Source organism: Ambystoma mexicanum, chromosome 4p (genome assembly GCF_040938575.1).
Source record: "Ambystoma mexicanum isolate Mex_15411 chromosome 4p, UKY_AmexF1_1, whole genome shotgun sequence".
Taxonomy (NCBI): Eukaryota; Metazoa; Chordata; class Amphibia; order Caudata; family Ambystomatidae; genus Ambystoma; species Ambystoma mexicanum.
In genome coordinates this window covers 109,489,957-109,514,246 of record NC_090927.1, presented here as the reverse complement: position 1 = coordinate 109,514,246, position 24,290 = coordinate 109,489,957, and the positions used below count along the sequence as shown (strand labels likewise).

Sequence of the window (24,290 nt, the reverse complement as noted above, 5' to 3'; positions counted from 1 at the left end):
TGACCATACTAAGGACACACGTATCTTCTCCACGGGGGTTCAGTGAATCACATCCAATGTATTCATCCATCTCCCTTTTAAAAAGCTGATCAAACTACAAGAGCTACCAGAGAGAAACAAAGGATGGAATTTGCGATGTAAAAAAGTTGCCGGCTTCTTAGCAACTGATGGAATATGCAGAAGGCATTCCCTATCGTTATATGTACAATTACCACTCGCCATCTCAACTGAGCAGATTACTAGATCTTGGCATTTTAGGCACCCACGTCTTCTACACCAAAGACTTCGGCCAGGGCCACGCTCAACTCCCTTCATCACCTTGGATTTGAACACCAGGAAACCGATACAAGTAAGAGGTAAAACTTCTAATCTCAAACAAATTATCCAACAAAGTATCAAAGTAACCTCGAGCATTTAATAAATGTCTTTGGTAAATTCAATCAAAGGTCAGTGGTGACAGTCACCTAATGTACACAATTATTAAATACACTCAATGACCGACTGGTCATATAACTTGTGACCAACTTGTGTATAGGCGCGTTATAAATGCCATATCATATCAATGTCAGACCTATGCTGTTTGCCACAATCACATTAAAACTGTTGGTCATCGCATAGTAGGTCTGACATGCAACGCAACCAGAAACAGCACAAAGGAAAGACACCATTTGCCCCTCCTTGAAAAAGGAATTCTTGCTTATTAGCACCTAATGTTGAATGGTGAAATCCTGGCAATCCATCAGGGTCCAGCCACTATTCACTAATGGGGGCATAGATCTTGCTGGCTTGCAGAATTGTATTACACTGCACGTGCTATTTGCTGACCCAACTACTTCCTTTCACTCCGGAATGCATTATCTACTTCGTCTTGGGCACACCTGCTGCCAGCGCTGCCATCCTCCAGCTCTCATGGCGGTCAATGATATGGGCTGCCAGAAGCACACGCCACTCACCTTCCGTTCAGTTTTCCTCCATATTCTGCTGGTCCCGTCCCCAAATAGCGGTGGCGAAAAAGATGGACTAGCGCCAGCAGGCTGCCGAACACCAGTTTCTCAGCAACCACCAATGAATGGTTTTAGGATCATGTCTTTACATGGTCTCCCACAAAGCCTAGCATCCGGCTGGGTGTCAACAGCATCACTACCCCCTAACTGTTGATCAACACAGGATATTAAGCTCCCCTAGCCCTCCTTATGCACACTCCTAAATCACACTTCAAGGCTCAAGACATCCCGATGCCCGCAATCAGGGCAATACACCTCAAAAAAGCAACAATTCAGAGCAGGTCCTCCCCCACTCCATCTACTCTCATGCAAGCGTGGTAATCATGATGAACACAGGAAGATCACCCAGGGGCAGTTATCAGGCAAACTACAGGTAAATGAGAACATAAATGGAACCAAGTGATTGTCTCGGGATGCCAAATCCAACTCAACGGCTGATGATCAAAGGGGGTTTACAAAATGAGGAGTTCAAGGAGTCTGGTAGGGACAATAGAAATGAACATACAAGATGGAACCTGAAGCAAATGTTGAGCTTGAGTCTTAACCCGGTGAACAGGCCTACCCAAAGCTAAGAGCTAAGAGGAGAAGCAACACAAGATATATATCTGCCTGAAAACAGACTGAGATACAGTAGAGCCACTGTGATCTAATGTGGTTTCTCTGAATGTATGGGAAATCCCATGAACCCATAATCATAAGCCCATCAATAGATCTAAAGCACCCCAACACCAAGGTCCAGATTCCTTTAAAGCTGCCCATGAGCTTCCAAAGACATCAATGACTGCTCTTGGGGTGCAGTGGATTGCCTACCAAGGAGACTATGTATTCCATAATGAATCACTCGTACTGTCAGCACAAGAAATGGTCCACTGAAGTCGAGGAATTCCCAACAGAAACCTGAGAGGTCAACTTGGACGAGCAACAGAACAATTTTCAGTAGAGATTCAACCTAATCAGTATCAAATCGGACAAAGAAATTCAGTTTATATCATGGTCGACGAACTTCAGAAAAGGCCAACAGACGTGTCAGAAAGCTATTAAATGTAATGATAACTACTTACATTTCAACGGGATTCCTTTTAACCAACTACTTTGCTATCAAGGAGCATGCCACTTAAGTGAGGCGACCTCTTCCTTAAAAGTACTTGGAGTACTTCATGTTATGGGTTTTATAGTGATTGCATAGAATGCCGTATCTGAAAAAAGCAACGGAAAAAAAGCATTGAATGCATTTCTCCTTTACCGTTTTTTACCCCTTAAAACCCCATAATTAAAGTAAAACCTTTAAAAAAATGCTTTGGATGCTTTTTTTCGATGCTTTGGCATTTGATGCAATCACTGGATACCATGTCATGTACAGTAACTTTTTAATGGCATAAACGGATGTGGCGTTCACAAGAAGAATCTGGAGTGAGAAGATATTTATAGGAGAGGTATCCAGGGTAAAACAGAAAACAGGAACGAAAAGCTACACTACAAAACTAAAACTAGCAGCATTTTCAGCTAAAAAAAGGCATTGACTGCAAGTGTGCCTGAGGCAGCAAAAGAACGATACTCTTTAATTATCTTAATACTGATGTACAGCCGGATTTAGACCAAGGTAGTAAGTTCCCAACAGAGGAAATTCTGCACATCTGCAACCTTACCTGTATGACTTTTTGATTTCATCTGCCGAAGCACCTTTCTCCAGCCCCAGCACTTTGTAGAGACTTTCCCCTGTCCGGGACATCTTTCGCTGCGGCTTGTGGGGCTCGGCCATCTTGCTCTGTGGTGGGAAAGCCAAGTGGAAGATTTCAGTACAGGGAATGGAAACCATGGGTCAGTTAAATCATACATAAATCAAACCAAGTGGGGGGTAGGTGGTTTGTAATAGAGGGGAGGGGAAATCTCCCACCGATGACAAATCTGGACGAAAATAAAAACGAGGAATTTGTATTCCTGTACCCAACTGATAGCAAGTCCATTTTGCTGAACAGGTTCCTTGGTCTTGAGAGAACAGGACATTCTGAGAAACAATGCAGTTTTACCAATTGTTTGTTATAACTAAACATTACTTTTTTGAAACTCAAGTCTTATTTTGTAATACAAAAATAAACGCACAAACAAACTATGGAAACAAATGCACTTAACTTTGTGACTATGGATTTTTTTACGAAAACTCATTTTGACCCTCATATCAAGTTACTGATCGATGTCAATTTTAAAGATTAAAAAAGGAACTTCATCAATTAGGAAGTTAGGATCTCGCACTTATCCCGTCTGAATCTCAGGATTGAACCGATCAATTTTTAAAAATGGACAGTGAATCATCCCACAATTCCTAAAACAATAAGAACACGATCATTAACAACTTAAAAGAATACAAAGTAGTAATAAAATGTTTAAAAAAAGACTCAAGCCTTGCACAAAATTGCAAAATGTGCGGATAGAGAGTACTGACGTGGCAGAAGGCAACACCAAAAAAAGATGATACATAATAAATAACAGAGGAAGATGCGAGTCGAGGGTAGAAGCGTCATGAGGCCCTATTGGGTTACTAGAGGGGGTGTGTATGAACTACAGGCAGGTAATAACGAACAATGGGGAGAGGTTTAGTCTTGGTGAGGTGCAGCCACGGTGACAGACAAGAGTTGGTTTTGTTGAATGCCAATTGGCATTAATTAGGCTGGGTTTCGTATTTACAGGGATACGAAAAGTGTTTGTGCAGGTGGCAAGCGAGCCTGCAATTCCATCCGTATGATGCGGTGGTCCCTATCGAGGTCATCAGGAAGATCGGGAGAGGCAGTGAGACTGCAGGCCAGGCTGAGGGCTGCACCTTTACTGCTGTCTTTTTACTCTTCCACAAGTTACAGACAAATCCACAAATAACTTCCATGCAAGAACAGCCAGCACACACTGCTGCTCTCCAAACTGAACAACCACCCCTTCCGTGCTAGAGCTAAATAAAATTATGCAAAACACAGTTTCCAGGTACGTTGCAGAACTATGCAAGACAAACCAGGGCAATGTACCTACAATAAAGGCTTGGTAACCAGTACAATGTCTCACACCCTTACCAGCCCAAATTGCATTTTATATACAGAGCGCATGTGCACCAGAGGAGTTTCTTGGCACTAGCCTCGAGGTGGAAGGAATGTTAGTTGTTACCAGTTAAATAAATACTTCAGTAAAGCGACAGGCTTGAGTTTATGCCTCGAGCTGTGAGAAGAGTAACATTGGCCCCAGTCATCTGAAACTCCCTTCCTGTTAATATCAGGCAGAGTAGAGGAGAGGCTGCCCCCCAGTCCCTTCTATAAACACAATGGATGCTTAGGAGTTTTGAGGAGACAAAATGCCACAAGTACAAATCCGTGTAGATGAAACAAAGGTAGCAGTCCAGCAGACGCTGGAAAAACCACACAAAAGGACTCCTCTCCTGTGCGACAGCGAGCCATTGAATACAGCAGCCTATATCCCATGTATTACACTAGATTTCCAGTGCCACAGTGAGCCAATGAATACCGGTATGAACCTATGTTAGTCACCAGAGCATAGGAATGGAATAGAAGACATTCCAGCCACCTCGCATGACTACTGTGCATGAACAGGTTTTGCTAAATGCCTGCACAAATGAAAAAGGGAATACAGATGCCGTGTTGCCAAGAAACGCGAGGTAGAGCAGAGTTAAGTAGGATTTGAAGACGTAAGCCAGTGGCTGACTGTCTTGTCAGAACTATTCCATGCTGCTTCAAGGCCTTAAGAAGCAGCGATACGGCAGAGTCAAGCAAGGAAGTGTCTGGCCAAGGTGGTTGGTGCAGTACCACAGAAAGGGGACAAAAGCTGGGCGATTTGGGGAGTGAGCAACAAGGAGGAGTCTAGTCTGAAACCAAGACTGCTCTACAAGATGGAGAGCACTGTAGTCTTTTGCAGTAACAAACCAAAGTATTTACCTGCAACACCGGTAAGTCACCCCTTCAGACGGAATATTGGGCATATGCCACACAATGCACAGTTCTACTGCATTCTTACAGCTTGGCATAGTAGGCTATTTTGGACATTAAGGGGCCAGTGATTAAGTTAAAACCCAGGCGAGGTTTTAGCTCAATGGGCAGTGTAACATTCCAGTTGGCAAGCCACATGCCCAGCTGCTCCGGTTTCTACTCGGGAAAAACAGTAATGTTTCAAACGCAACCACTCCGGAGCCTACACATTTACCCACTCTATTAAAAGCCCGCGCATGGCTGTCAAAGACCTAGCAAAGGAAATCATTTAGAGATGCCAGAGAGCCGCTAAGTATCGGCAGTTTCGGAAATAGGCAAGTGAATACATAACACAAAGGAAAACACCCAGCAAGTACCTCACACCTACAATGCCATTCCAGCCAATAGTGCCCATATTTTGAGCAAAGGTTTGGCCAAGACATAAGTGGTATGTCCCCAGGAACTAATTAAGCTTTATAGCTTAATCTCACAGACTACAGTGGGTGGTGGTGAGGGCCTGCAATCCCACGAGTTCTGGGACAGTACCACAAGGTGCAGCCTGTGGAGGATGCATATAGAGCTATGTGTAACCCCAGATCGGCGTGCGTGTGCCATAAGGGGCTATGGGAAATATGGAAAGCTGTGGTACGGTGCCAGAAGGAGGTAGGTCTGGTGAATGAGACAGCATTGGATAAGTCTGTGACGCAAGGAGAGCAGAGTGGAGACATGGTGAGCTGAGGAGCAGAATCGGAATCCCTTATGAAATGGACACAAGCTTAGTATGGGGGCGTGACATGAGGAATGGCGGAGCAGTAGACCCGAGCAGATGGAATGCGACATGCTGAAAAATGTACAGGCTATCCCGGTTCGTATAGCCCACAGATTGACCAATCAAACCCCTTCACTGCAGGTTTTACAGACTCAGCTGAAGCGCCGTACCAGGGGTTAGGATCATGAACACTGAGTTCAAGGCCAGGTCTCAGCAAGAGTGTTAAAGGCTAACCGATCCATAACTCCCGATGGGGTCAGATGACGCTTCTGTAACCTGGGTCACTCTTCAAAATATGTGGTGCAAATACAAACATATAGAAGTTGTCTAAACATTCTGCCTGGGTGGTTGCAGGGAATCATATAGGAATACTCTGTGCTGCTGGTAACCTTCCAATGTAGCATTCAAAGCTGTAGGATGCACCGGATCTTATAGCCTACAGATTGATCAATGAGAATCTCTCAGAATTATAAAAGGATCTGAGATCCAATGCAGGTCAGTTCACACCTTCGACAAACATCAATGTGTGTACACCAAGCCTAAACCTAACTCTTAAGCTAAGCTGCACACAAAAGCATCCAAGTGGAGCATTACCGGTTAAAAACACCTTACAGAGGATCATTTTATATTTACAACTAATTTTATTTGCTCGACATTTACCATAGAAGACATCAGTTGCAATACTCTGTTACCCTCCCAGATTACATCGCTAAGGGATATCATTGTTGACTTTCTGCAGTCTTGCATGCATCTGCCATCAAGTGAAGGTTTTTCCCGTAGTCTGCCCATATGTCCATACCCCTGGAAGCTGCGGACATTGATGCCGAGGATCAGAGTTTAATAAACAGAGTAAATTAACAAACCATATCACTTGCCACTGCTGCTCTTTTACTCATAGCCCCCATAAATGACTAATGGGATGTGCTACCCTAACCTTTTTCCATAGAAATAAAAGCCTGCAACATTAGGAAAAGCCCACACCTATTTTCAACTCCCCCACCACGCCCAGCCCAGCCCTCCAGATCTGTTCCTTTGTTCTCAGTTTAAGGAAATGTTATTTACACAGAACAAAGAACAAGTCATTTAGGCATGCATGAAATCTGAATCTGATGTTTCCCATCTGGAGGAGTTTCATCCAAACTCAAGAACTGGTACATGCACAATGAAGGAGACAACAGTCCCACCAAAAAGTGAGTGCATGGTTCATGCAACAGTGCATACTAGTGATGGCAACATTAACTACACTGGATAAGAATCCCTGATGTGGTATTTTGCTGGTATGTGGTAATAAAGTCCCCATGTATTTGGTTGCAATACAAAATGTCGCCGGGAAAAGGTTGTGGCGACATATATGGTAAGCATATACAGGGGGTTCAAGGGGGTGTCCCCGGCATGTTAAATGTAATGTTCCGGCCAAAAATTCTATTTTTTGGTGACATTGTTTGCAGGGCCGTCATTACATGGACCCATTTGACTTCATTTAAGTTAATGCATGGAGCTGTTCTTCTGAATTGAAATATTTAAAAAGTTGCAAACAATCGCAATTCAGTCAAAAAGACTTGTGTGCGCCTTGGTATACCCAAGAGCATTTGGTGTTTATATATGTCAGGACTATACTGCACGGATGATCCCCAATACATGAAGGTCTTCTGATGCTTGCGAATGTGCTGAGAATCACATGCTGTGCACTGACTATCGAGCAGTACCAGGTGGTGGAATGTTTGAAGGTACAGCAGCAAAAAGGTTGAATACCACCAAAATCAGTCTTAGAATGAGTATCTAAGCAGTAGTGGTGTGAACAGATCTCTGCTTTGCAAATTGCATCTAGAGGTATATTTGCAATAAAATCTAGAGTAGCTCCTGTGCCTCGAGTAGTGTGCTCTAGTCATAAAAGGTAAACTCTTAGCAAAAGAGTAACATTTGGATACATTTTAAAATCCATTTAGCGATCGCCGACTTCGAGATAGGGCCACCCCTCTCTACCAATGGCAATGGCGACAAAGAATTGATCTGCATTTTAGTGTTTTTGTTATTGAGGCAATAAAGTACCTCTCTCCGAACATCTAGGGTATAGAGACCTCTCAGCTGAATTGGTTGGATTTGGAAAGAAAGCTGGAAGTTCTATGGATTGATTAACATGGAACTTTGAAATTAACTTTGGCAAGAAGCATGGAGTGTGCACGAAAAAACCACTGCCATCATGAATGGTGATAAAAGGATCTGGAACTGAAAGTGCTTGCAGTACACTTACCCTTCTGATATAAGTACCAGCCATCAGAAAAGCAGTCTTAAGTGAGGCACTGAAGACTTGCTTTATGCATAGGCTGAAAAGGATGACCCATAAGTTTAATAATGACAGCATTCTAGTCCCATCTGGGAGTTGTATTAGAAATTGAGGGGGGGGGTGAAGTCTTCTGACCTCTTCCATTAAGGCTTTAATTACAGGGACTTTCCACCAAGAAACCTTACTCTGAGAGGTGGTGCAAGCACAAAGAGCAGCAAGATGAACCTTTAGTGAACTAAAGATTAATCCTAAATCCAAAAGGTAAAGCACTACATGAAATGCAGTGCAATCAATTGGACTGATGTCACGAGGAGTACACCAAATGACAAAGTGCTCCCATTTATTGAATTAACAGTGTCTGGTATTTATTTACGTGCTTCTTTAAGGATGTTCATACATCTACGTGGCAGATTAAGATGCCCAAACTATAAGGTCTCAGAAGCCAGGTTACCAAGTTTAGCGTTTGTGGACATTGACATAGTTTTGCCCCCAGCTGTTGAGAGCATGTTGTAGGGGCACAGTAGTTTGATCGGAGGACAAAGTGACATTTTCATGAGGTGTGAACCATGGCTGATAAGCCCACATGCTATAAGGATTAGAATAACTTGCTCCTGGTGCATCTGGTTTTCTCCTTGTCCACCACCTCAGTGATAGTACGAGGCTTTCAAGACAACCACTAGATCGTCCCACTGTCCTCTTGCCCGAGACCATTGGCTCGAAAGCCACTCTTGCATCAGGCGTATGCACAGACTAGCGTGTGGTACTAGATAAATGCGGGAAGCCATCATTCCTAGAAGACGCATAGCCTCTCGTACGGTAATCTGTCAAAAAGTTCTGAAACAGCATGTTTTGTACCCTCTTGTTGGAGGAGAAGACAAGGCTATCTTCCATCCAAATTAGAGCCCCAAGAAATTGCTCTACTTTGTTGGGAACTAGACTTCATTTCTTCTCTATGCTTGAGAATCTTAATTGGAAGAGGTGGTCTATTGTCATTTCAGTGTTTTGTACACACCCGACGTGTCTCTCCTGGTATCAGCCAGTCGACCAGATAATGATACATCGGAATTGACTGCCTGCAGAGGTGTGCCACTACTACTGCTAGGACCTTGGTAAAGACTCTTGGCGCCGAGGCTATGCCGAAGTGGAGAACTTTGAACGGGTAGTGTTTTTCCCACCTTAAACCTTCAGTATTTTCTGTGCGCCGGCAACATTGAAATATACAAGTATGCATCTTTCAAATCCAATGTTGCCAGGTAAAGGCCGGAATAGCCTATCCTGCAGAGTTGTGATCCTGAATTTTTGATTCTTGACATACTTGTTTGCAGGGCGCAGATCTAAAACAGGATGCGGGTCAGATACTTTTTGGGTACAAAGAAGTATATTGCATAAATACTCTGGTTTATCTCAAGAACTAGGATGAGCTCTTTAGCTCCCTCTGAAGCTGGCTTTCCACTGGTGACTGCAGGATGAAGCAATTGTCTGGTGTCATCTTTCTAGTCTTTGGCAGATGGTATCATGGGGCTTTGGAGGAATTTTATACAGTAGCCCTCGTCCACAGTACACCCACTGATCTAAAGTAATTCCCTCCCATACGTGGTTGAATGAGGTTATCCAACCTCCTACTGGAGATGCATGGGAGGAAACCCCGACTGATGAGTCACTTGTTGGCAGGGGAGCCTCTAGTTGCTGCAATCTGTGGGATATTTTGACCCACTCAGCTGTGCTATGCTACATCACTTTACTGCATTGGTGCAAGAAACAGCACAAATGGTCGTGCCGACTCCTGTGCGCGCCAAGATCTCGAAATTGCGCGTTCGTAAAAAACAGAAAATGAATGCACCCTCTGCCACACACATTTCAGGTGGGGGTGGAACAGAGTACTCACTGCAGGAGTATGCCAGTGTGCTCTGCAACATTTTAAATGGAGCGAAGTGAAAGAGGCAGCATTACTTTGCCAAAATACCTCTCTAAAATGACACTCTCTCAACCTTAAAAAGTGTTTTGGCGCTAAATCCATCATTTCTCATGAACCATTGATTAACAAGGCCCTGCAATGCCCAGGATCATCCTTGTGTCTCGGAGGAACCAGGCCTCATTTAAATGACAGCTCCTGTCCAAAGTATCTTTGGAAAAGCAACCAGGGACCGTTTTCATTTTACATGGGAAATGCGGCTAAATCTTTGCAAGTGTATCTGAAGAATCGGCTGTAAGAGAAAGACTCGAAACAGATGCCTGATACATGTATCCATGCTGCAAACAACTCCAGCACTCAAGGAAAGAACTAGAGCTGCCCAAAGTATTTGCTGCAGATGAAAACTGAATTTAAAGAAATAAGTTAAATGTGCTTTTTCCTGAATGAAGAGCAAAATCGCCTCTTTAAAATTACAAGGTTGTGTAAAGGCATGCTCATTTACAAATGGAAAAATATTTCTTGCTGGTAAAAGTACTCCTTTAAACTGTTCTGATTCCATAGGTTTCAGCCAAGATTTAAAATGAGAAAAAGTAAGCTGAACCTAGGTAAACTATAAAAAAAAAATAAAAAAACATGCTCTGCCAGTGCTAGTCCTGAGAAAGGGTGACACCTCAAACTGCTGGCATGGGAAAGGCCAATTGCTAGCTTGGAGGCTTTGAATACCCAGGACAAAGGGACTTCCCAAGTTGTCAGACATTCGTCTTTGCTCCAGGCTGAGACAATAGCAGGCTGTGACGTTCACCTTACAAGTTGCAGGGGCAGTAAACTTCAGTCAAGAGAGAGGCCCCTCTTCCTGCTTCAAAGGACTTGACATTTGCTTACAGTTGGGGAAAAGAAAAAAAACGACTAAGTGACAATAGACTTCCTGTTGGTTTTGAAAAGCTTATTTTGTAACTGAACTTTCAAGACATTTAACTTTGCAGCAAGAATGAGGAAAAATATGAAAGTTGGTTGTTTTAAATCTAAATTTATGCTTTTTCTGTGGAGACTTGGTAGAACTCACTACTGCATAAGGAACAGAAGTAAAGAATGACAGATTGTGGGGAAAGTATTGATATTGCAAACATAACATTGTGTACACACATTCCAGGGGTAAAAATGGGAAATTGTAGGCCAAATCTTTCATGGTTAAAATTGCCAAAATGTAGCAGTAAGGAAAAACCAGGTCCCACAGACTTAAGGTTTGGATTGAAATGTGACCCACAGAATATGTAACCTGTCCATCTGATTTTCTCAGAGGTTATCACTGTTGTATTTGTGGTAAAATTAGATTTTGGTTCTAGGTGCTAGGGGAGGTTTCTAGACATTGTAAAAGTAACACCATAAACATGACATCCTTTTCTGTGATCCAATCTGCGAAGGGCAAGGCAGAAACTATGCTCTTGCCCAATCCAAGCATTATGGGTGTGGACAGTAAGTCTGCCCCTGCCATAAACTTTAGTGATGTCATTTGGCATCATAAATAAGGGAACCTGACAGCACACAGACACTCTGATTCCTGACTTTCTTCCCAATTTCCTGCGTGGCGTCCTGTTCCTGATTTCTTCATCCTACTGGATCCTGATTCAAGATTTTCATTGCAAAGGCAAGGCATATGCATTTCTGAACTCCTTTTCAGCTAGGCCTCAAATTCTAAAAATCCCAAAAACCCAAGGGAATCATCCTGATCCAACCTGGCTGCTACTAAATGCATGCCTGCTGCAAACTCGCCATCCCACTGATCTCCAGAAAGTGTAGTCAGTTGACCAGAACCGGCCACCTGACCCTCCAGATTTGCCCAGATGTCCTTGGTTAGACCCAATCCGTGTGATGACCAGAACCCTTGACGGTCCAAAATCCTAAATTAAAGTGGACTAAGTATCAATAAGAATCACAGAAAATCATAGCATACCTTGCCTTGTCTCATCCCAATCTCTAAACCATCCTATCCTTACCTTAATAACTTGTAACATTGTTAGACTCCTTATTGCAACCCTGTTCTTGATGCATCTTGCTAAGCGCCATTTCTTTAGTCATTTATATCTTGTGTAAATCTTAAACTATCCATCCTACTTAGAGTGATCCGACTGGTTCTCCCAGGGCGGCACTGGGGATTTGGTGTTGAAGTCATGAATCAACTCCAGAGCTTACTTTGTCCCTCCTTGGTATTCTAGCCGGAATGCTCTTGTCAGAGTATAACTATAGTAAATGTTTTCTTGTCCAAACTGAGTTTTTGTTTTCACTACCCGATTTTTCTAAAAACGCCTCTCATTCAACCTTGCATATCTTCATAAGTTTAATAACTGGAGACTTCATTTCAACTCTGGATTATACCCAATACCTATAGCTACATCCCAACCCAAAAACCGCACTCCAAAGTGTGATTTCTGTTCTAAATTATTTTCTACCTTCCATTCAGATTCAAAGTGTTTACCTTTGCTCATACTATAGCTCACGATTGTTAGTATATTTCCCATGTAGCTCCCATAGTGATTTGTACAGATTTAAGAATTTTTGCACACATCGTTTTACCCAGCCATTTCCGAAATGTCATTTTAAAGTGCAAGATTTCAAAATCCTTTTTTCCCTCTTGTTTGGGGAGGGAAGGTTGTACTCAAATTCTGTTTATTATTCCTTATTCCCCGATTACCTGCTGCTTCCTTATATCTAGTTAGAATTGTTTATTTGTGGGTTGAGGAATATTGCAGGGGGAAATCCTAACTTAAGTGCCATCTTTCCCAACAAGCCAAAAGTGTTATTTTCTCTGGGGGTTTCCTTCTGTGTGGCTAAAGAGTGAATTTAAGTGCATTACATATCTTCCCATCTGTTGTCACCACATTTGGGATTGCTGCTCCCCATTAATAAAATAGGTTTGATTTGAATTTTAAATAAATATTAACTTTGCCAACCAGCTCGATTCCTGGTCCATTGTGACATGGGGTATTTGAGAAGGGGTGTGATACAAGTGGTATATCACTCAGAATATTGATCCTATAGACATAAAAATATGTATTTCAGTTGTGTGCTGCATACTAGGCTAAGACCAGGGTGTATTGCCTGATTGAAATACTTAACAACTCCTAGCCCCAACCGTTGCATTGGTGAAATCTTTGATGTTGCATGGTTTGATATGTGGCAGAAGATCCTTGTGGTGAATATCCGGGATAGCTAGTAGAGCCGAAACTTGAATGAGAAGGTCAGGAGAAGGCCCGAGTGTGAAAAGACGGCTGTGTGTTGCATACACCACACAGGACAAAGTTAATTTGATATTTGTGAGTGTTCTAGGAGACTCATGCTCGTTCTTAGCCGTCTCCAGTGCTTCGTCTGTTGACTTTGCAAATGAGGTGGACTCTTCAATTGGTTTGTGTTGCTCGAGTCTCTGGTTTAAAGCCAGTGTTACAAAGACATGAGGGGTGTTTTCTTAAGGTGCCCTCTGCTTAAACCCTGCCCGTTGTCTCAGCAGGACAAAGACTGATATGTGTGGAAATTTCTTTTCTGTGAAAAGAACAGTGAGCTAAAGACTTGGTTGAGACTCTCCCAGGGGCCATCCACCCAGGACCAAGTCAATGGGCTGTGTTCGTGCTGGTAGAGAGTTTCCCAGACCCCCCTCTGTTTTGCATACTAAGTAACTTTGGGTCTCACGCCAAGTTACCAGGGGAATCCAGACGTGGATCCCTTGCTCACTGTTCTTAGAGGGGCGCAGCTTCACCTCACTGATGATGCCCAACAAGGTTGAAACACGTGTATGGGGTTGCTGTGGTACTCTTGTTCAGAGGAGAATTGCCTAGCATTTCGGTGCTGGACTGCCCCTGGGCAGGACAAAGACTGATATGTGGGGAAATTTCTTTTCTGTGAAAAGAACAGTGAGCTAAAGACTTTGTTGAGACTCTCCCAGGGGCCATCCACCCAATAACAAGTCAATGGGCTGTGTTCGTGCTGGTAGAGAGTTTCCCAGACCCCCCTCTGTTTTGCGTATTCTTAGGAATATTCTGTGCGACTTGTGTGATGAATCCAAATGGAGTCATCACCGATTCCCACGGTGGTAATCTCATCCCATGGGGCAGAGGACGACAGCCGCTACCAGATGCTGACCCTGGGAGCGGCTATATGAGGGAGGATCACATTGGAGGAGGCAGCCACCAGGGAGATGTCATGGCTACACTGGATGAGACATGCTATCCCCCATTTGCCCATGAAGACAATCCCTTGATAGCCAATACCCGAATTGTCTATTGCTATACATCTACACCCCCTTTAGGGAAAATAGAGAAACCTATTCCGAAAATCCTTTAGGCTAAACTTCCATCGCTGGTCTAAAATGTAAAACTACAAAAATACCTTTCCCAGTTCCAATTGTCCACCTGATAAAACTGGCTCATTCAGAACTGTTGAAAGTGATTTTTCAAGTAAACTGTCAATCGACATCAATGGACATAAATGGACTACTTTTCCCACAATCACCCCCAAGTACTGGGACGAGGAAGGAAAGAACAATGCAGAGCAGAGGGAGCCTCAGGCTCAATGAGAGTTCGTCATTTTTGGAATACACCTGTGCGTGGGGCATTCAAAGGTCAAAAGCCAACTCTTGGCTGCAGCTGCCATGTCAGAGGAGTGATACCTCTTAGCGAGGCTTGTGGAGCATGAAGTACAAACCAGTGTGGCAGAGCTGAGCAGCTCACCAGAGTGGAAGCAGAGTAAGCCTGCGCGCCTCAGACACGCCAGGAGTCAGAGCAAGACTCATGGGCGTTCGGCAACAGACGAAGGCAGCGTTTCACCTACCGGGCCCTGGATAGGCATGCAGAAGCAAAGCCAAGAGAGACTGGAACAACGTGAGAGCAGTCCAGCGTGGGAAGCAGGCATAACCAACCTCTGGAACCAAGGTTCTCTGACCGTGGGGAATGTTTTGCATTGGAGTTGTTGATTTTCCTTAATGAAACCCGTAAAATCACCAAAGGTTAAAGACATTCCCCTGTTCACCTTAGTTTGGTTTATAGTGTGAGGGTCAGAATAGAATGTTTGGGCACAAGGACAGTTTTGATTTTGACATCCTAACAGACAGATCCTTTGTTTTTGGCTTTAGGTAGGGAAACCCCCTCTTAGAGATGGGCCAGAGAGCCTATTTCCCCAACCCTTTGGTTTTCAAAAAAAGTCTTTAACCAAAAACATGAAAAACGTGTGTCCGGCAACATTTTAAATCAGTTACCGGGTGTGGCATTGCAGTCTAAGCATAGCCATTCTGCGCACTTAAGTGAATTAGTGTTGTGAAGTGGTGCAGTACTGTGTGCTCACTTAACTTACACAATAATGTCACCATGTCACAAATTGAGGCTGGATTTTCTGATATAGCAAACTACCTTGAGGCAAAGCTTTTTGCCCATGCGGTTTGGTCTACAGAAAATGCGACAATATCGAAGGACAGGATTACCACTGAGGTAGGAAAAGAGGCAATAGAAAACATTTGATGAAGGGAGCATTGTGCAGGTATGCCTCGAGACAATTCCAAGCAGTAGACTGCAAGGAGAAAACTGCATTATCAGATTGTGCGCAAAGATATGTTTCTGTTGCACAGATCTTCAAAGATGCAGGGAAATGATACTGAAGTGATTAGCAAGTTACAGAGCAGCTTGGATAATGCATGTGATGAGGTGCAGCAGCTAGAAGCAGAATTAAAACAGAGGGAGCTAGACACAGAATTGCAATCTAAATGCAGCAATATGCATACTCATTTGGCTCAGGAAAAAACAAAATTTAATGAGTGAGCAAGAATGAATGCACTAGAGATTTTAGATGCAATAAGACAAGACAAAGATGCTGCCATTTTGGAAATGCAAACCCTTAGAGAACATAACATGGAAAAAGAAAAGAATTCCACGCTGTGGAAAAGGAGATATTCAAATTACTAGAAGAGAATGAAAAGGATAAGGCGCTTGACCAGTGTCAAGCACAAATGAATTAACTGCAAGCAATAATCAATGAGGTCAGGGATGAGAATTCTAATATTTGTCATGAGGCAGAACAGCTCCATGGACAGAGCAAGAACTTAGAACAGCAAATACTTAAGCTAAAATCTCGGGAAAGGCGACAAGGCGCTACATTTAATGGCATTGAAATCAATCACAGCTCTGTTCAAGGAAACAATGTACCAACAACTGTTTGTGACCGGATCTGGTTATAGCCCAATGGTGGGGTATAAATAACAAGCAAATAGTTACAATCACACCTGCACAAAAGAGAACAGAAATGAGCGAGAGAATGACACCAGAATACACCATGTAGTCCTATCAAAATCATCAAGTCGATCAAGACTATGTGGGACCGAGTGGGATTTCGCCCCAATAGGTCAGGCCTAAATCAAAATCAAATGTACATTGGCCCATGCCAGACTCTGGTGGCTCAGAGTAGATTTGACCCTAATACAATGGTGTATGGCCACCAATAAAAAACAAGATATGTGGCTAGGTTCATTGAAAATGTAAATCAGCATAGGTGACAATTGCCACCAAATGAAAGAAAATATGAGCTATGTCCCTCGCCAATATAACCAATAGCCGGCACCAGTTGACCATGCTCAAAGGATGGTCAATCCACATTCTCCCCCTCCTATGTCACATGACTTCAGTGGCAACACAAACAGTAATCAATTTCCTGAGAGGTTCCAGAATCAGCCTAATGTACGGCAATGATTGATTCAGGAGCCACGGGAAAGTTTATGGATAAGGGGCTTGCCGAGTCTTTGAAAATTCCCCTAGTTACTGGACCTTCCTTTTGGGCACTGTACACTGCTGTTCTCTAGCAAAAAAAAAATAAGATTAAACATTTTTTTTAAAAAAGTGTCTGCAGGAGCTCGAGTCCTCGAGGCCTGAGCTGGTGTGTTTGCAGATCCGCTGCAGGGTCCCTCCACCTACTCCTGGTGCCTGCGGGGTCCCGCAGGTTCCCTAAAATCTTGGGTTCAGAAACAAAGCACCTTCTTCACATTCAGCCCGGGACCTACCAGGCACCCTTTGATCAAGTTGGGTCACGGCCAGTCGACTGACTATCCAAACCCAGCTGTCAAACTAACCTGGGAGTGTGGTTTGCTTTCCGATCAGGGTAACAGGGTTGGTCTGCTTACCTGTTTTTAAGTTCCCTGACCCCGAATGAACAGTTGAGAGAATAAGGCATGCAGCTGCCTTTACCATGCCTTCGGTGCAGGAACCTGGAAATAGGAAGCCTGTCTGGGTTTCACCTACATTACTGGGATTGGTAGATACCCCTTTTCTTTCCAGGAAGTATACTTTTAAAGCCCTACAAATAGTACTGAAGAGTCAATGACCTGATCTAATGCATTGAGCCTCATTATACCTAATCAGTGAACTTCAAATAACTAACTCCCCCACACTTGACATTTGTTCTATGTGATGAACTGGACTCCTTAAAGTTTAATAACTGGAGCGGTACATCCCTATCTAAATACTGTGATCAGTTGTACAAAATATCCTCTCACCTTAGGTTGTATTTCAATGGTACATTCTTGTGTGGCATGTGCCCCATTTAGGCACCAACCTGTATATGTGGACATATTCACTAATTTACTTTATAGTGCTTTCATTTCATTCAGGGTTGATAAACATGTGCATTGTTATACTTGTAAAAAATATCCATTACTTAAATCTCTTCTGTTCATTAATTGTACTGTACACACTGTTAGCCTTACTGCTCAGCCTCATTACCTAATAAGTTTGGTTAGAATATGGTTATAAACCTTTGTAGATCAACTAAGGGGGACCTCTCAACGCTACACAAAAACCTTCGGAATAACCACTCACTTGTGCTCCCAAGCAGAGGCGCCGTCACCCAAGGCGTTCGAGCTAGACTGCTCCTTTTGCTGGCAGAATGGAGAATGCCTTGCAGATAGTTAGAACCCCTTCCATTATGGCACAGATGGGTGAAAAAGCAATTATCTGGAAGCTGGGCAGTGGACTTTCCAGTGCTTAAAACCGATTAAAGGCTTTCCATCAATCGCTTTTTAGCATGTACATAAATAAGCGATCATCCCCTTGGAAACAATGGCCCAACACAAGTTCTAGAACCATCTGGAGAACTAACAGAACACACACGGGAACAGTGTCAGTCAGGATGGGTATGGGATAAATACTGCTAGGTACCTGGGGTATACCTACAACTGAAAAATGATGCTTCCCTCTTTCAACAATCTATGAGAAAGGTGTAGGGGAGGTGCAAACCCTAGGAGCTCAGGGGATACTGGTCTTTTGGTTCCCCCAATATCCCTGTACTAGGATTAAAGCACTAAGCCTTAATGATAGTCCAAGGGATTTAGAGCCCAGCCCCCTTCTTGACACCCAGTCATAGTAAGACCATCTAGTATGCTCTTGGGCTCTCCCAATATCACTATGCTTTTAATCTTCCTGGGATTATAGCGCCAAGCTCACTACAGCCAGAGGGATTTAGAGCATTGCTCGCTCTTGTAGCCATGGTTGGATTTTCTCACCCTATGGTTTGTTCGTCTTCCTGTGAGATTCCATTATACAGGTCTCTCTGAACTCCCTTGCCCTGTGCTACTCACAGCTCGGGTCGCAGTTTCCTCAGCGTTGACAATATTAGCTCTCCCTAGGTGTCGGCAGCTTCTCAGACAATTCATGCTTCTCTGCACTCCTGGGCCATGCTGCTCCCCAGGTTTTTAGGCCATTTTTGTCTCAGACTCCTCCCAACTACAGCATTATTAATTATTTGCAGTGTATGTAACTGCTCCTCCTGCAATTGAATCTCCTCTGTTACTCAGGCACGCAACTCCCTGACATCAGACACCAGCATCTGGCTCAATGGAAACAAACATCCTTGCTCTAGTCTAGTGCCTGCGAATCTGCTACGCGTCTGTGTGGTCATGTCTTTGTATCTGCTTTGACTAGTTGTGCCTTCATGGGGTTTTAGTAATTTCAACTGGGTTGTATGTTAATTTAGGAAATCCCTTTCACCCGAACCCCTTCACTTAACTCCAAGGTAGCAATTGGGGTCAGGCAGAGACCTGCCTCTGTATGCTGCTCTGGTTCACTACTCTTGCAGACTCTAGACCATGGCAGTGAATTAATGTAGGGACAATGCAATGAGTGTTATTCAATACTAAAGCGGATCTGTACAAAAAAGTGTTATGCTTTGAAGGGTGCCTGTGCTGATAAATGGTTAACACTGTACACTTGGCGCTCACACTGGTTCCCTAAAGTCTGTTTCCGCTTTCCTGGAACATGCAGGAACAAAACTGATTATATCCCCAAAGAATTCCTTAAAAGCAGGGGGGGGAGAGATCAGGAAGGAGGTCAGAATGAGGTAGTAGAATGTGTCCGTTCGGACTATGAGATCATAACCATTATCTCCCCCAGAAGCCCATAGCACTAGGGACACAGTTTGCATGCAGTCTTAGTCCCACACCAAAAACAAAAGGATGTTATGAACCAGCACCATGGAATATATTTACCAGAGGGCTCATCCAGTCTGGACCACAAGAGACAAATCCACGCCATGTTTCCAGGATATCCACAAAAACATACATGAATGTAAAAAAAGGGCGCCACGTTATCAGTGGTTATGGCTTGAGGAGAGGACTTCCAGACCCAGTCTTAGCCTATCATCTAGCACACGGACATACCACCTGCTCATAACGAGAGTTCTAGGCAGCCAACGTTTACTTGGTAGACCCTAAAAAAGTAGTTGTCCCCCTCTTCCTTGATTTACTATATGCTCCTCCCACTCGTGTGACACACTAGGGAGGACATCTGCCCAGAACCTCAGCTATTTCACAAGTATAAATCACTACTGGGAAGCCACTGCAGAAGCATACATAATATAGTGATCTTAAGTGACATTTGCCGTGATCTAAAACAAAAAGTAAACAAATGCCAACTGTTAATGCAATTAAAATGAATGGAAAACTATGTTTGGTGCTTCCAAATTACACAAGCTTGTGATGGAAAACATACAGATGGAGTGAATGCTTCAAAATGCGGCCTGCTGCCTCAGCTCTTCAATCCATGTTATATTAAAAATAATTTAACAAGTGATGCAAAGCCGGTAGACTTCATGAACAGTCAACGGGGATGCATAATGAATGCACCCCGCCTAGGTCGATGCATATGGATTTCCTATGCTTTATGGGGCCATGCCCTTGGCTTCACAATTAAGGTCAGAGGCACCCATGTGTGACCTACCCTGCGCCGAAGCCGTGTGTACAGTAATGATGGCCTTGCATCCATTCTGGTGGCTTGCCGGAGCAGTATTGAAGGACATTGTTACATGCCTCAACTGGTCAATAGTTCATAAATTACAATTTCGATCCTGGATGAAAACTGAATAGCAATGAGAAATCTAGGGGCGACGTGTTTGTTCTTAAACTACCAGGTGAGAGAGGGGTTGCAAAGCTGCCCCTCCACCTCCAACGAGGCAAGCTTGCCAGTTCAGACTAGAGCGGCCTGAGAAAGGCCGAAGGTAGTCTAATTGGTGACCTATTCCCAAAGCCGCCACTTCTTTCCATTCCGACTTCTTGCCACTAGAGAGCAGGCGGTCAAACGCAGGGGCTATCCTTTACTTGAAGTCCAGCAATTGCCCAATCTGCACATGTCACACTGCCCTCTGCCTGCAATGGGTAGAAGGCTAACTCCGCCCACCCCCCCTACACGGTAGGTCAAGGGCCAAATAAATCCTCTGCATCCTTGTGCTCAGAGAACAGTACACGTCCAGTTTTCCTCTTCATCATAGGACAGTCAATATTTGAACCAACCCCATCCTGAAATGGGCAACAACGTTTTGCCCATTTCACAAAAGTTTGGCGTCGGGACAATGGTGAAAAGAAATTGCAGAGTGGACTGGTAGACCGAAAACACAGATAAGGGTTACTTTTGGGTGGGCATTTAGAAGCAACTAGGAAGGGCAATTAAGCAGGCAGCAAGGGATCTAGTTCGTAGGTTCGAAGCCACAGGAAGGGATAGTTGAGCCAAGAACTCTTCCCGCCAAATACTAAAATCCTCCTCCCTGGGAGAGAATTCACTGGGACTTTGCACTTCCCCCACCAGTAGTATGACATCTAACATACACAAGTGTCTCTAGAGACCTTTAGGGACACCGTCCACCCCACCAGACCAGATTAAGATCAACAAAGCTGTATCTCTTCACAACAGGAAGCCACTGCAAGAAGGCACGGAATAATATAGGCAACGCCGACACCAAACACTTAAGACTGCAAGACGGACATTGTGTATAATCCTCTTCAATTTACACTAGCTAGCACGTGCTGATTAAGAACAATCCCTCCATGTACAGAGCATTGTGAAACAGACTGGTAGGCAAAAGGGGTATCACTTATTACAGTAATTTCTGCAAAAAAATTAGAATGGTAGCAGTTCAAGGGCACCAACATTGGGAGGTAATGCTCTTCCATGCAGCAAAACATCTTAAGACAGTTACTTTATCCTACAAAATACACATGCTGCAGATCCAGGAACCCATCACAAATCTAGTCACCGGGTTGCATAGAGGCTCACTAAAACATCAGCAAGGTAGGTTAGTATAGGGTGGTCTCCAGTGGTCAGTTATCCCAGTGAAATCAGCCCCAGTTGCCCACTCAGCAACAGGAGACAAACTGGAAACAACCCATAACACTAGCAGCAAGAGCAACAATGGCCATATTCTGCAACACTTTACTGTCCTTCCCCACAATGTTAAACAGGGTTAAGTTACAGTGGCATAAATGGGGTACGGAGAGGAGAGATGTCATTAAGCAGGGGGCTCAAGTTTAGAGACCACCAGATGGGGGTCCAATTAAGTGTAAAAGTGTACTCATGTATGATGTGATTCAGGTTAGGGTTGGATATGGCACGGATCTAGATCTGCCCTTGATTCATCCAGGTAGTGGGCACGAACAGTCTTTAACTTGGCACTACAACTATGATGCTTTCATTCTGCACATTTCTTCGTTTCATGACACAAGGCACAGACGGGAAAAACCCTACCATTGCAAATCGTTACATTACTGGGTAGGGAAACAGGAGGGTGGGAGAAGATAAACCAGGGGCACAATGCAGAGGAAAGCAGAACCAGAAGACCCTACTGAGGGTGCAAAGGGGTGGGAGAATCAAAAGGACCCATTCTCACTAGGTAACTTTAAGGCGGGGATGGGGGTGAAACCAGAGGAATGCTTCAAATCACCAGATTACTGAGAACAAAAGTCACTGGGTTGATCACAGGAAAACCCTGTGCAAATATACCTCTCCAGCAGCTAGCAAAAACAAATGCACTGCATCAAATCACCATGCAGCCCTCCAAATAGGTAGTAGCACATTAACTATCATTTAGCAGTACCCATGCAGTGCAGCAGGAGAGAAAACCAGGTCATACCTCCCCCATAGTAAAAAGAGCTGAAGGTCTCACTAAGAGCTATACCTTTGCACTAGAGTTTGGTGAGGAGTAAATCACCTAGGGTTGCATCTTAAGGCACCACTTTAAACGAGATCGGATCAGCAGGACTGCCTGCGGCCACTTACTCTCACACAACATCTTAAACACGGGCAAGCACTAGCCATACCGCCTTCTAAAGAGAAGAATATGGAGCCCACACTGGCAGTCGCGTTATCAGTACAGCAAGGTCATTCGAGTCAGCATCCGCTTACGCTGAAGTCTTCGCCTTCATCACCTAGGCAAGGACATCTTGACTTGCTGCAGCACCCTCCCAAGCCTGCTGGAACAAGGGGATTCACCCCTGCCCATCTCGATCATCAAGTCCCATTTCCCTAGGTATTCCAAGTCTAGGATACCCAACGATCAAAGCAAAGACAGTTTTTGCAGTGGAGGCCAATCATCTTTGGTCATCCACCAAGCAACAGTTACAGCCACCACCGAAAAGATGTTTAGTTACTAGCTAAGCAAGGGCGGACAGATCACATGTACGCCTCTTTGCAACGCCAGACCACTTGGAAGTACTGCATCAGTTTCCTGAACCCACCCACAAATCATTGAGTGTGTGAAACACTTGAGATGCTCCTCAACAGCTCAGTCACAAAGACAAGACGCTGCCTCTTTAGAGTGCCCATGCAGCCCAGCATCTCCACAGCCACTTCCACAAGCACAAGGAAACATAAAACACAGTGCCAGCACCTAATCCTAAATCCCAGTACTGCTGCCATGCAAAAGGACTATGAATGATGGAAGGGCGACAATAGTATGATGGGCCCTTTCCTGGAAACAGGACATCAGGACCGCCAATGGCCTTCACCTCAATCACTTTACTGTAGAGCCATTTGTAGGTGGTTCTTGAAGAAACTTCCTCCCATGCTGTACCACTGGACCAGTGCATGCAACATCAGCGTCCTATTCGGGCAAATTGCTCTGCAAGAACAGCACCACTGATGCAAGCCAGCTAACCAACACGCAAGTTTCAGGCTGTTGTCATGGTTTAATCTTTCGCATTTCCTCCAATTGTTAGCTCCTATTGGCTTTCTCCCTGAACGCCATTTCCCGGCTTTCACTTGTAACTTTACCTGCGTTTCTCGCAATGTATTACGATATTCACAGTTTGCTTTTTTTAGACCTGGAAAATCTTTAAAAAGAACACAAATGAGAATTGAGCGATCAGCCAGACACACTGTGGCCAACATTTGAGAGGTCATGGACAAAAAGAAGTGGGGACCAAACTAAAAGGGCCAAAGGTTTGCTGGGGTTGCTGCAGATTATAACATGGTCTTTTACATCAGAGACCGAATGAGAGCCAAGACGGACTTAAAGATTAACTGCCGGTGTCTTCATTTTAAAAGGATGGAAAGGCAGCATGAGAGGAGCAAGAGGGAGCAAGGGATCCGTGCAGCATGGCTTAACAGCAAACAATGTATTCAAGGATAAGCAGACACTCCACATCAATGACGATAAGCAGAAAATACCACTTGCACTAATGTGGTATACCGACTCCAATTCCAAATGGATCTTTGGCAATCAGTTTAGCACAAGCCATTCCTAGTATGGTTAAGAAACATCTGTTTTTTGGCAACTTCAACTGCATAAAAGTGCACAGAAAAATCTAGCAAGAGTATTCTAGGAAGCACTTCAGGAGCTGCCACTACGCAACCAGCAATATGGCTATAAGAGAATGGGGTGAATATGGATATGGCTTTCAAAAATAAATTCAGCTTTCATCTGGTCCGAACACTTATGGTCAAGTTATAACAAAACCGCACCTTCACAACGTCAGAGCAGAGGTAATCCATCCATCACTACTGAAAAACTGTTTTATACATGCCAGTGCCTATCCTAAGCTGGGCCCAAAAGGGAAGCTAGCATTTCAGACGGC

At 44.0% G+C, this 24,290-nt stretch overlaps 1 protein-coding gene across 3 annotated transcripts in view; it reads right to left on the bottom strand.

Moving 5' to 3' along the window:
• Positions 1–24,290, bottom strand: part of DNAJC5G (DnaJ heat shock protein family (Hsp40) member C5 gamma) — a 410,708-nt gene that overhangs the window by 197,599 nt on the left and 188,819 nt on the right. For all 3 annotated transcript variants that reach the window (XM_069605490.1, XM_069605489.1, XM_069605491.1), the window contains exon 2: positions 2,651–2,769. In XM_069605490.1, coding sequence (XP_069461591.1) covers positions 2,651–2,763 — 113 coding nt within the window. In that variant the 5' untranslated portion in view covers positions 2,764–2,769. The remainder of the gene's footprint in view (positions 1–2,650; positions 2,770–24,290) is intronic.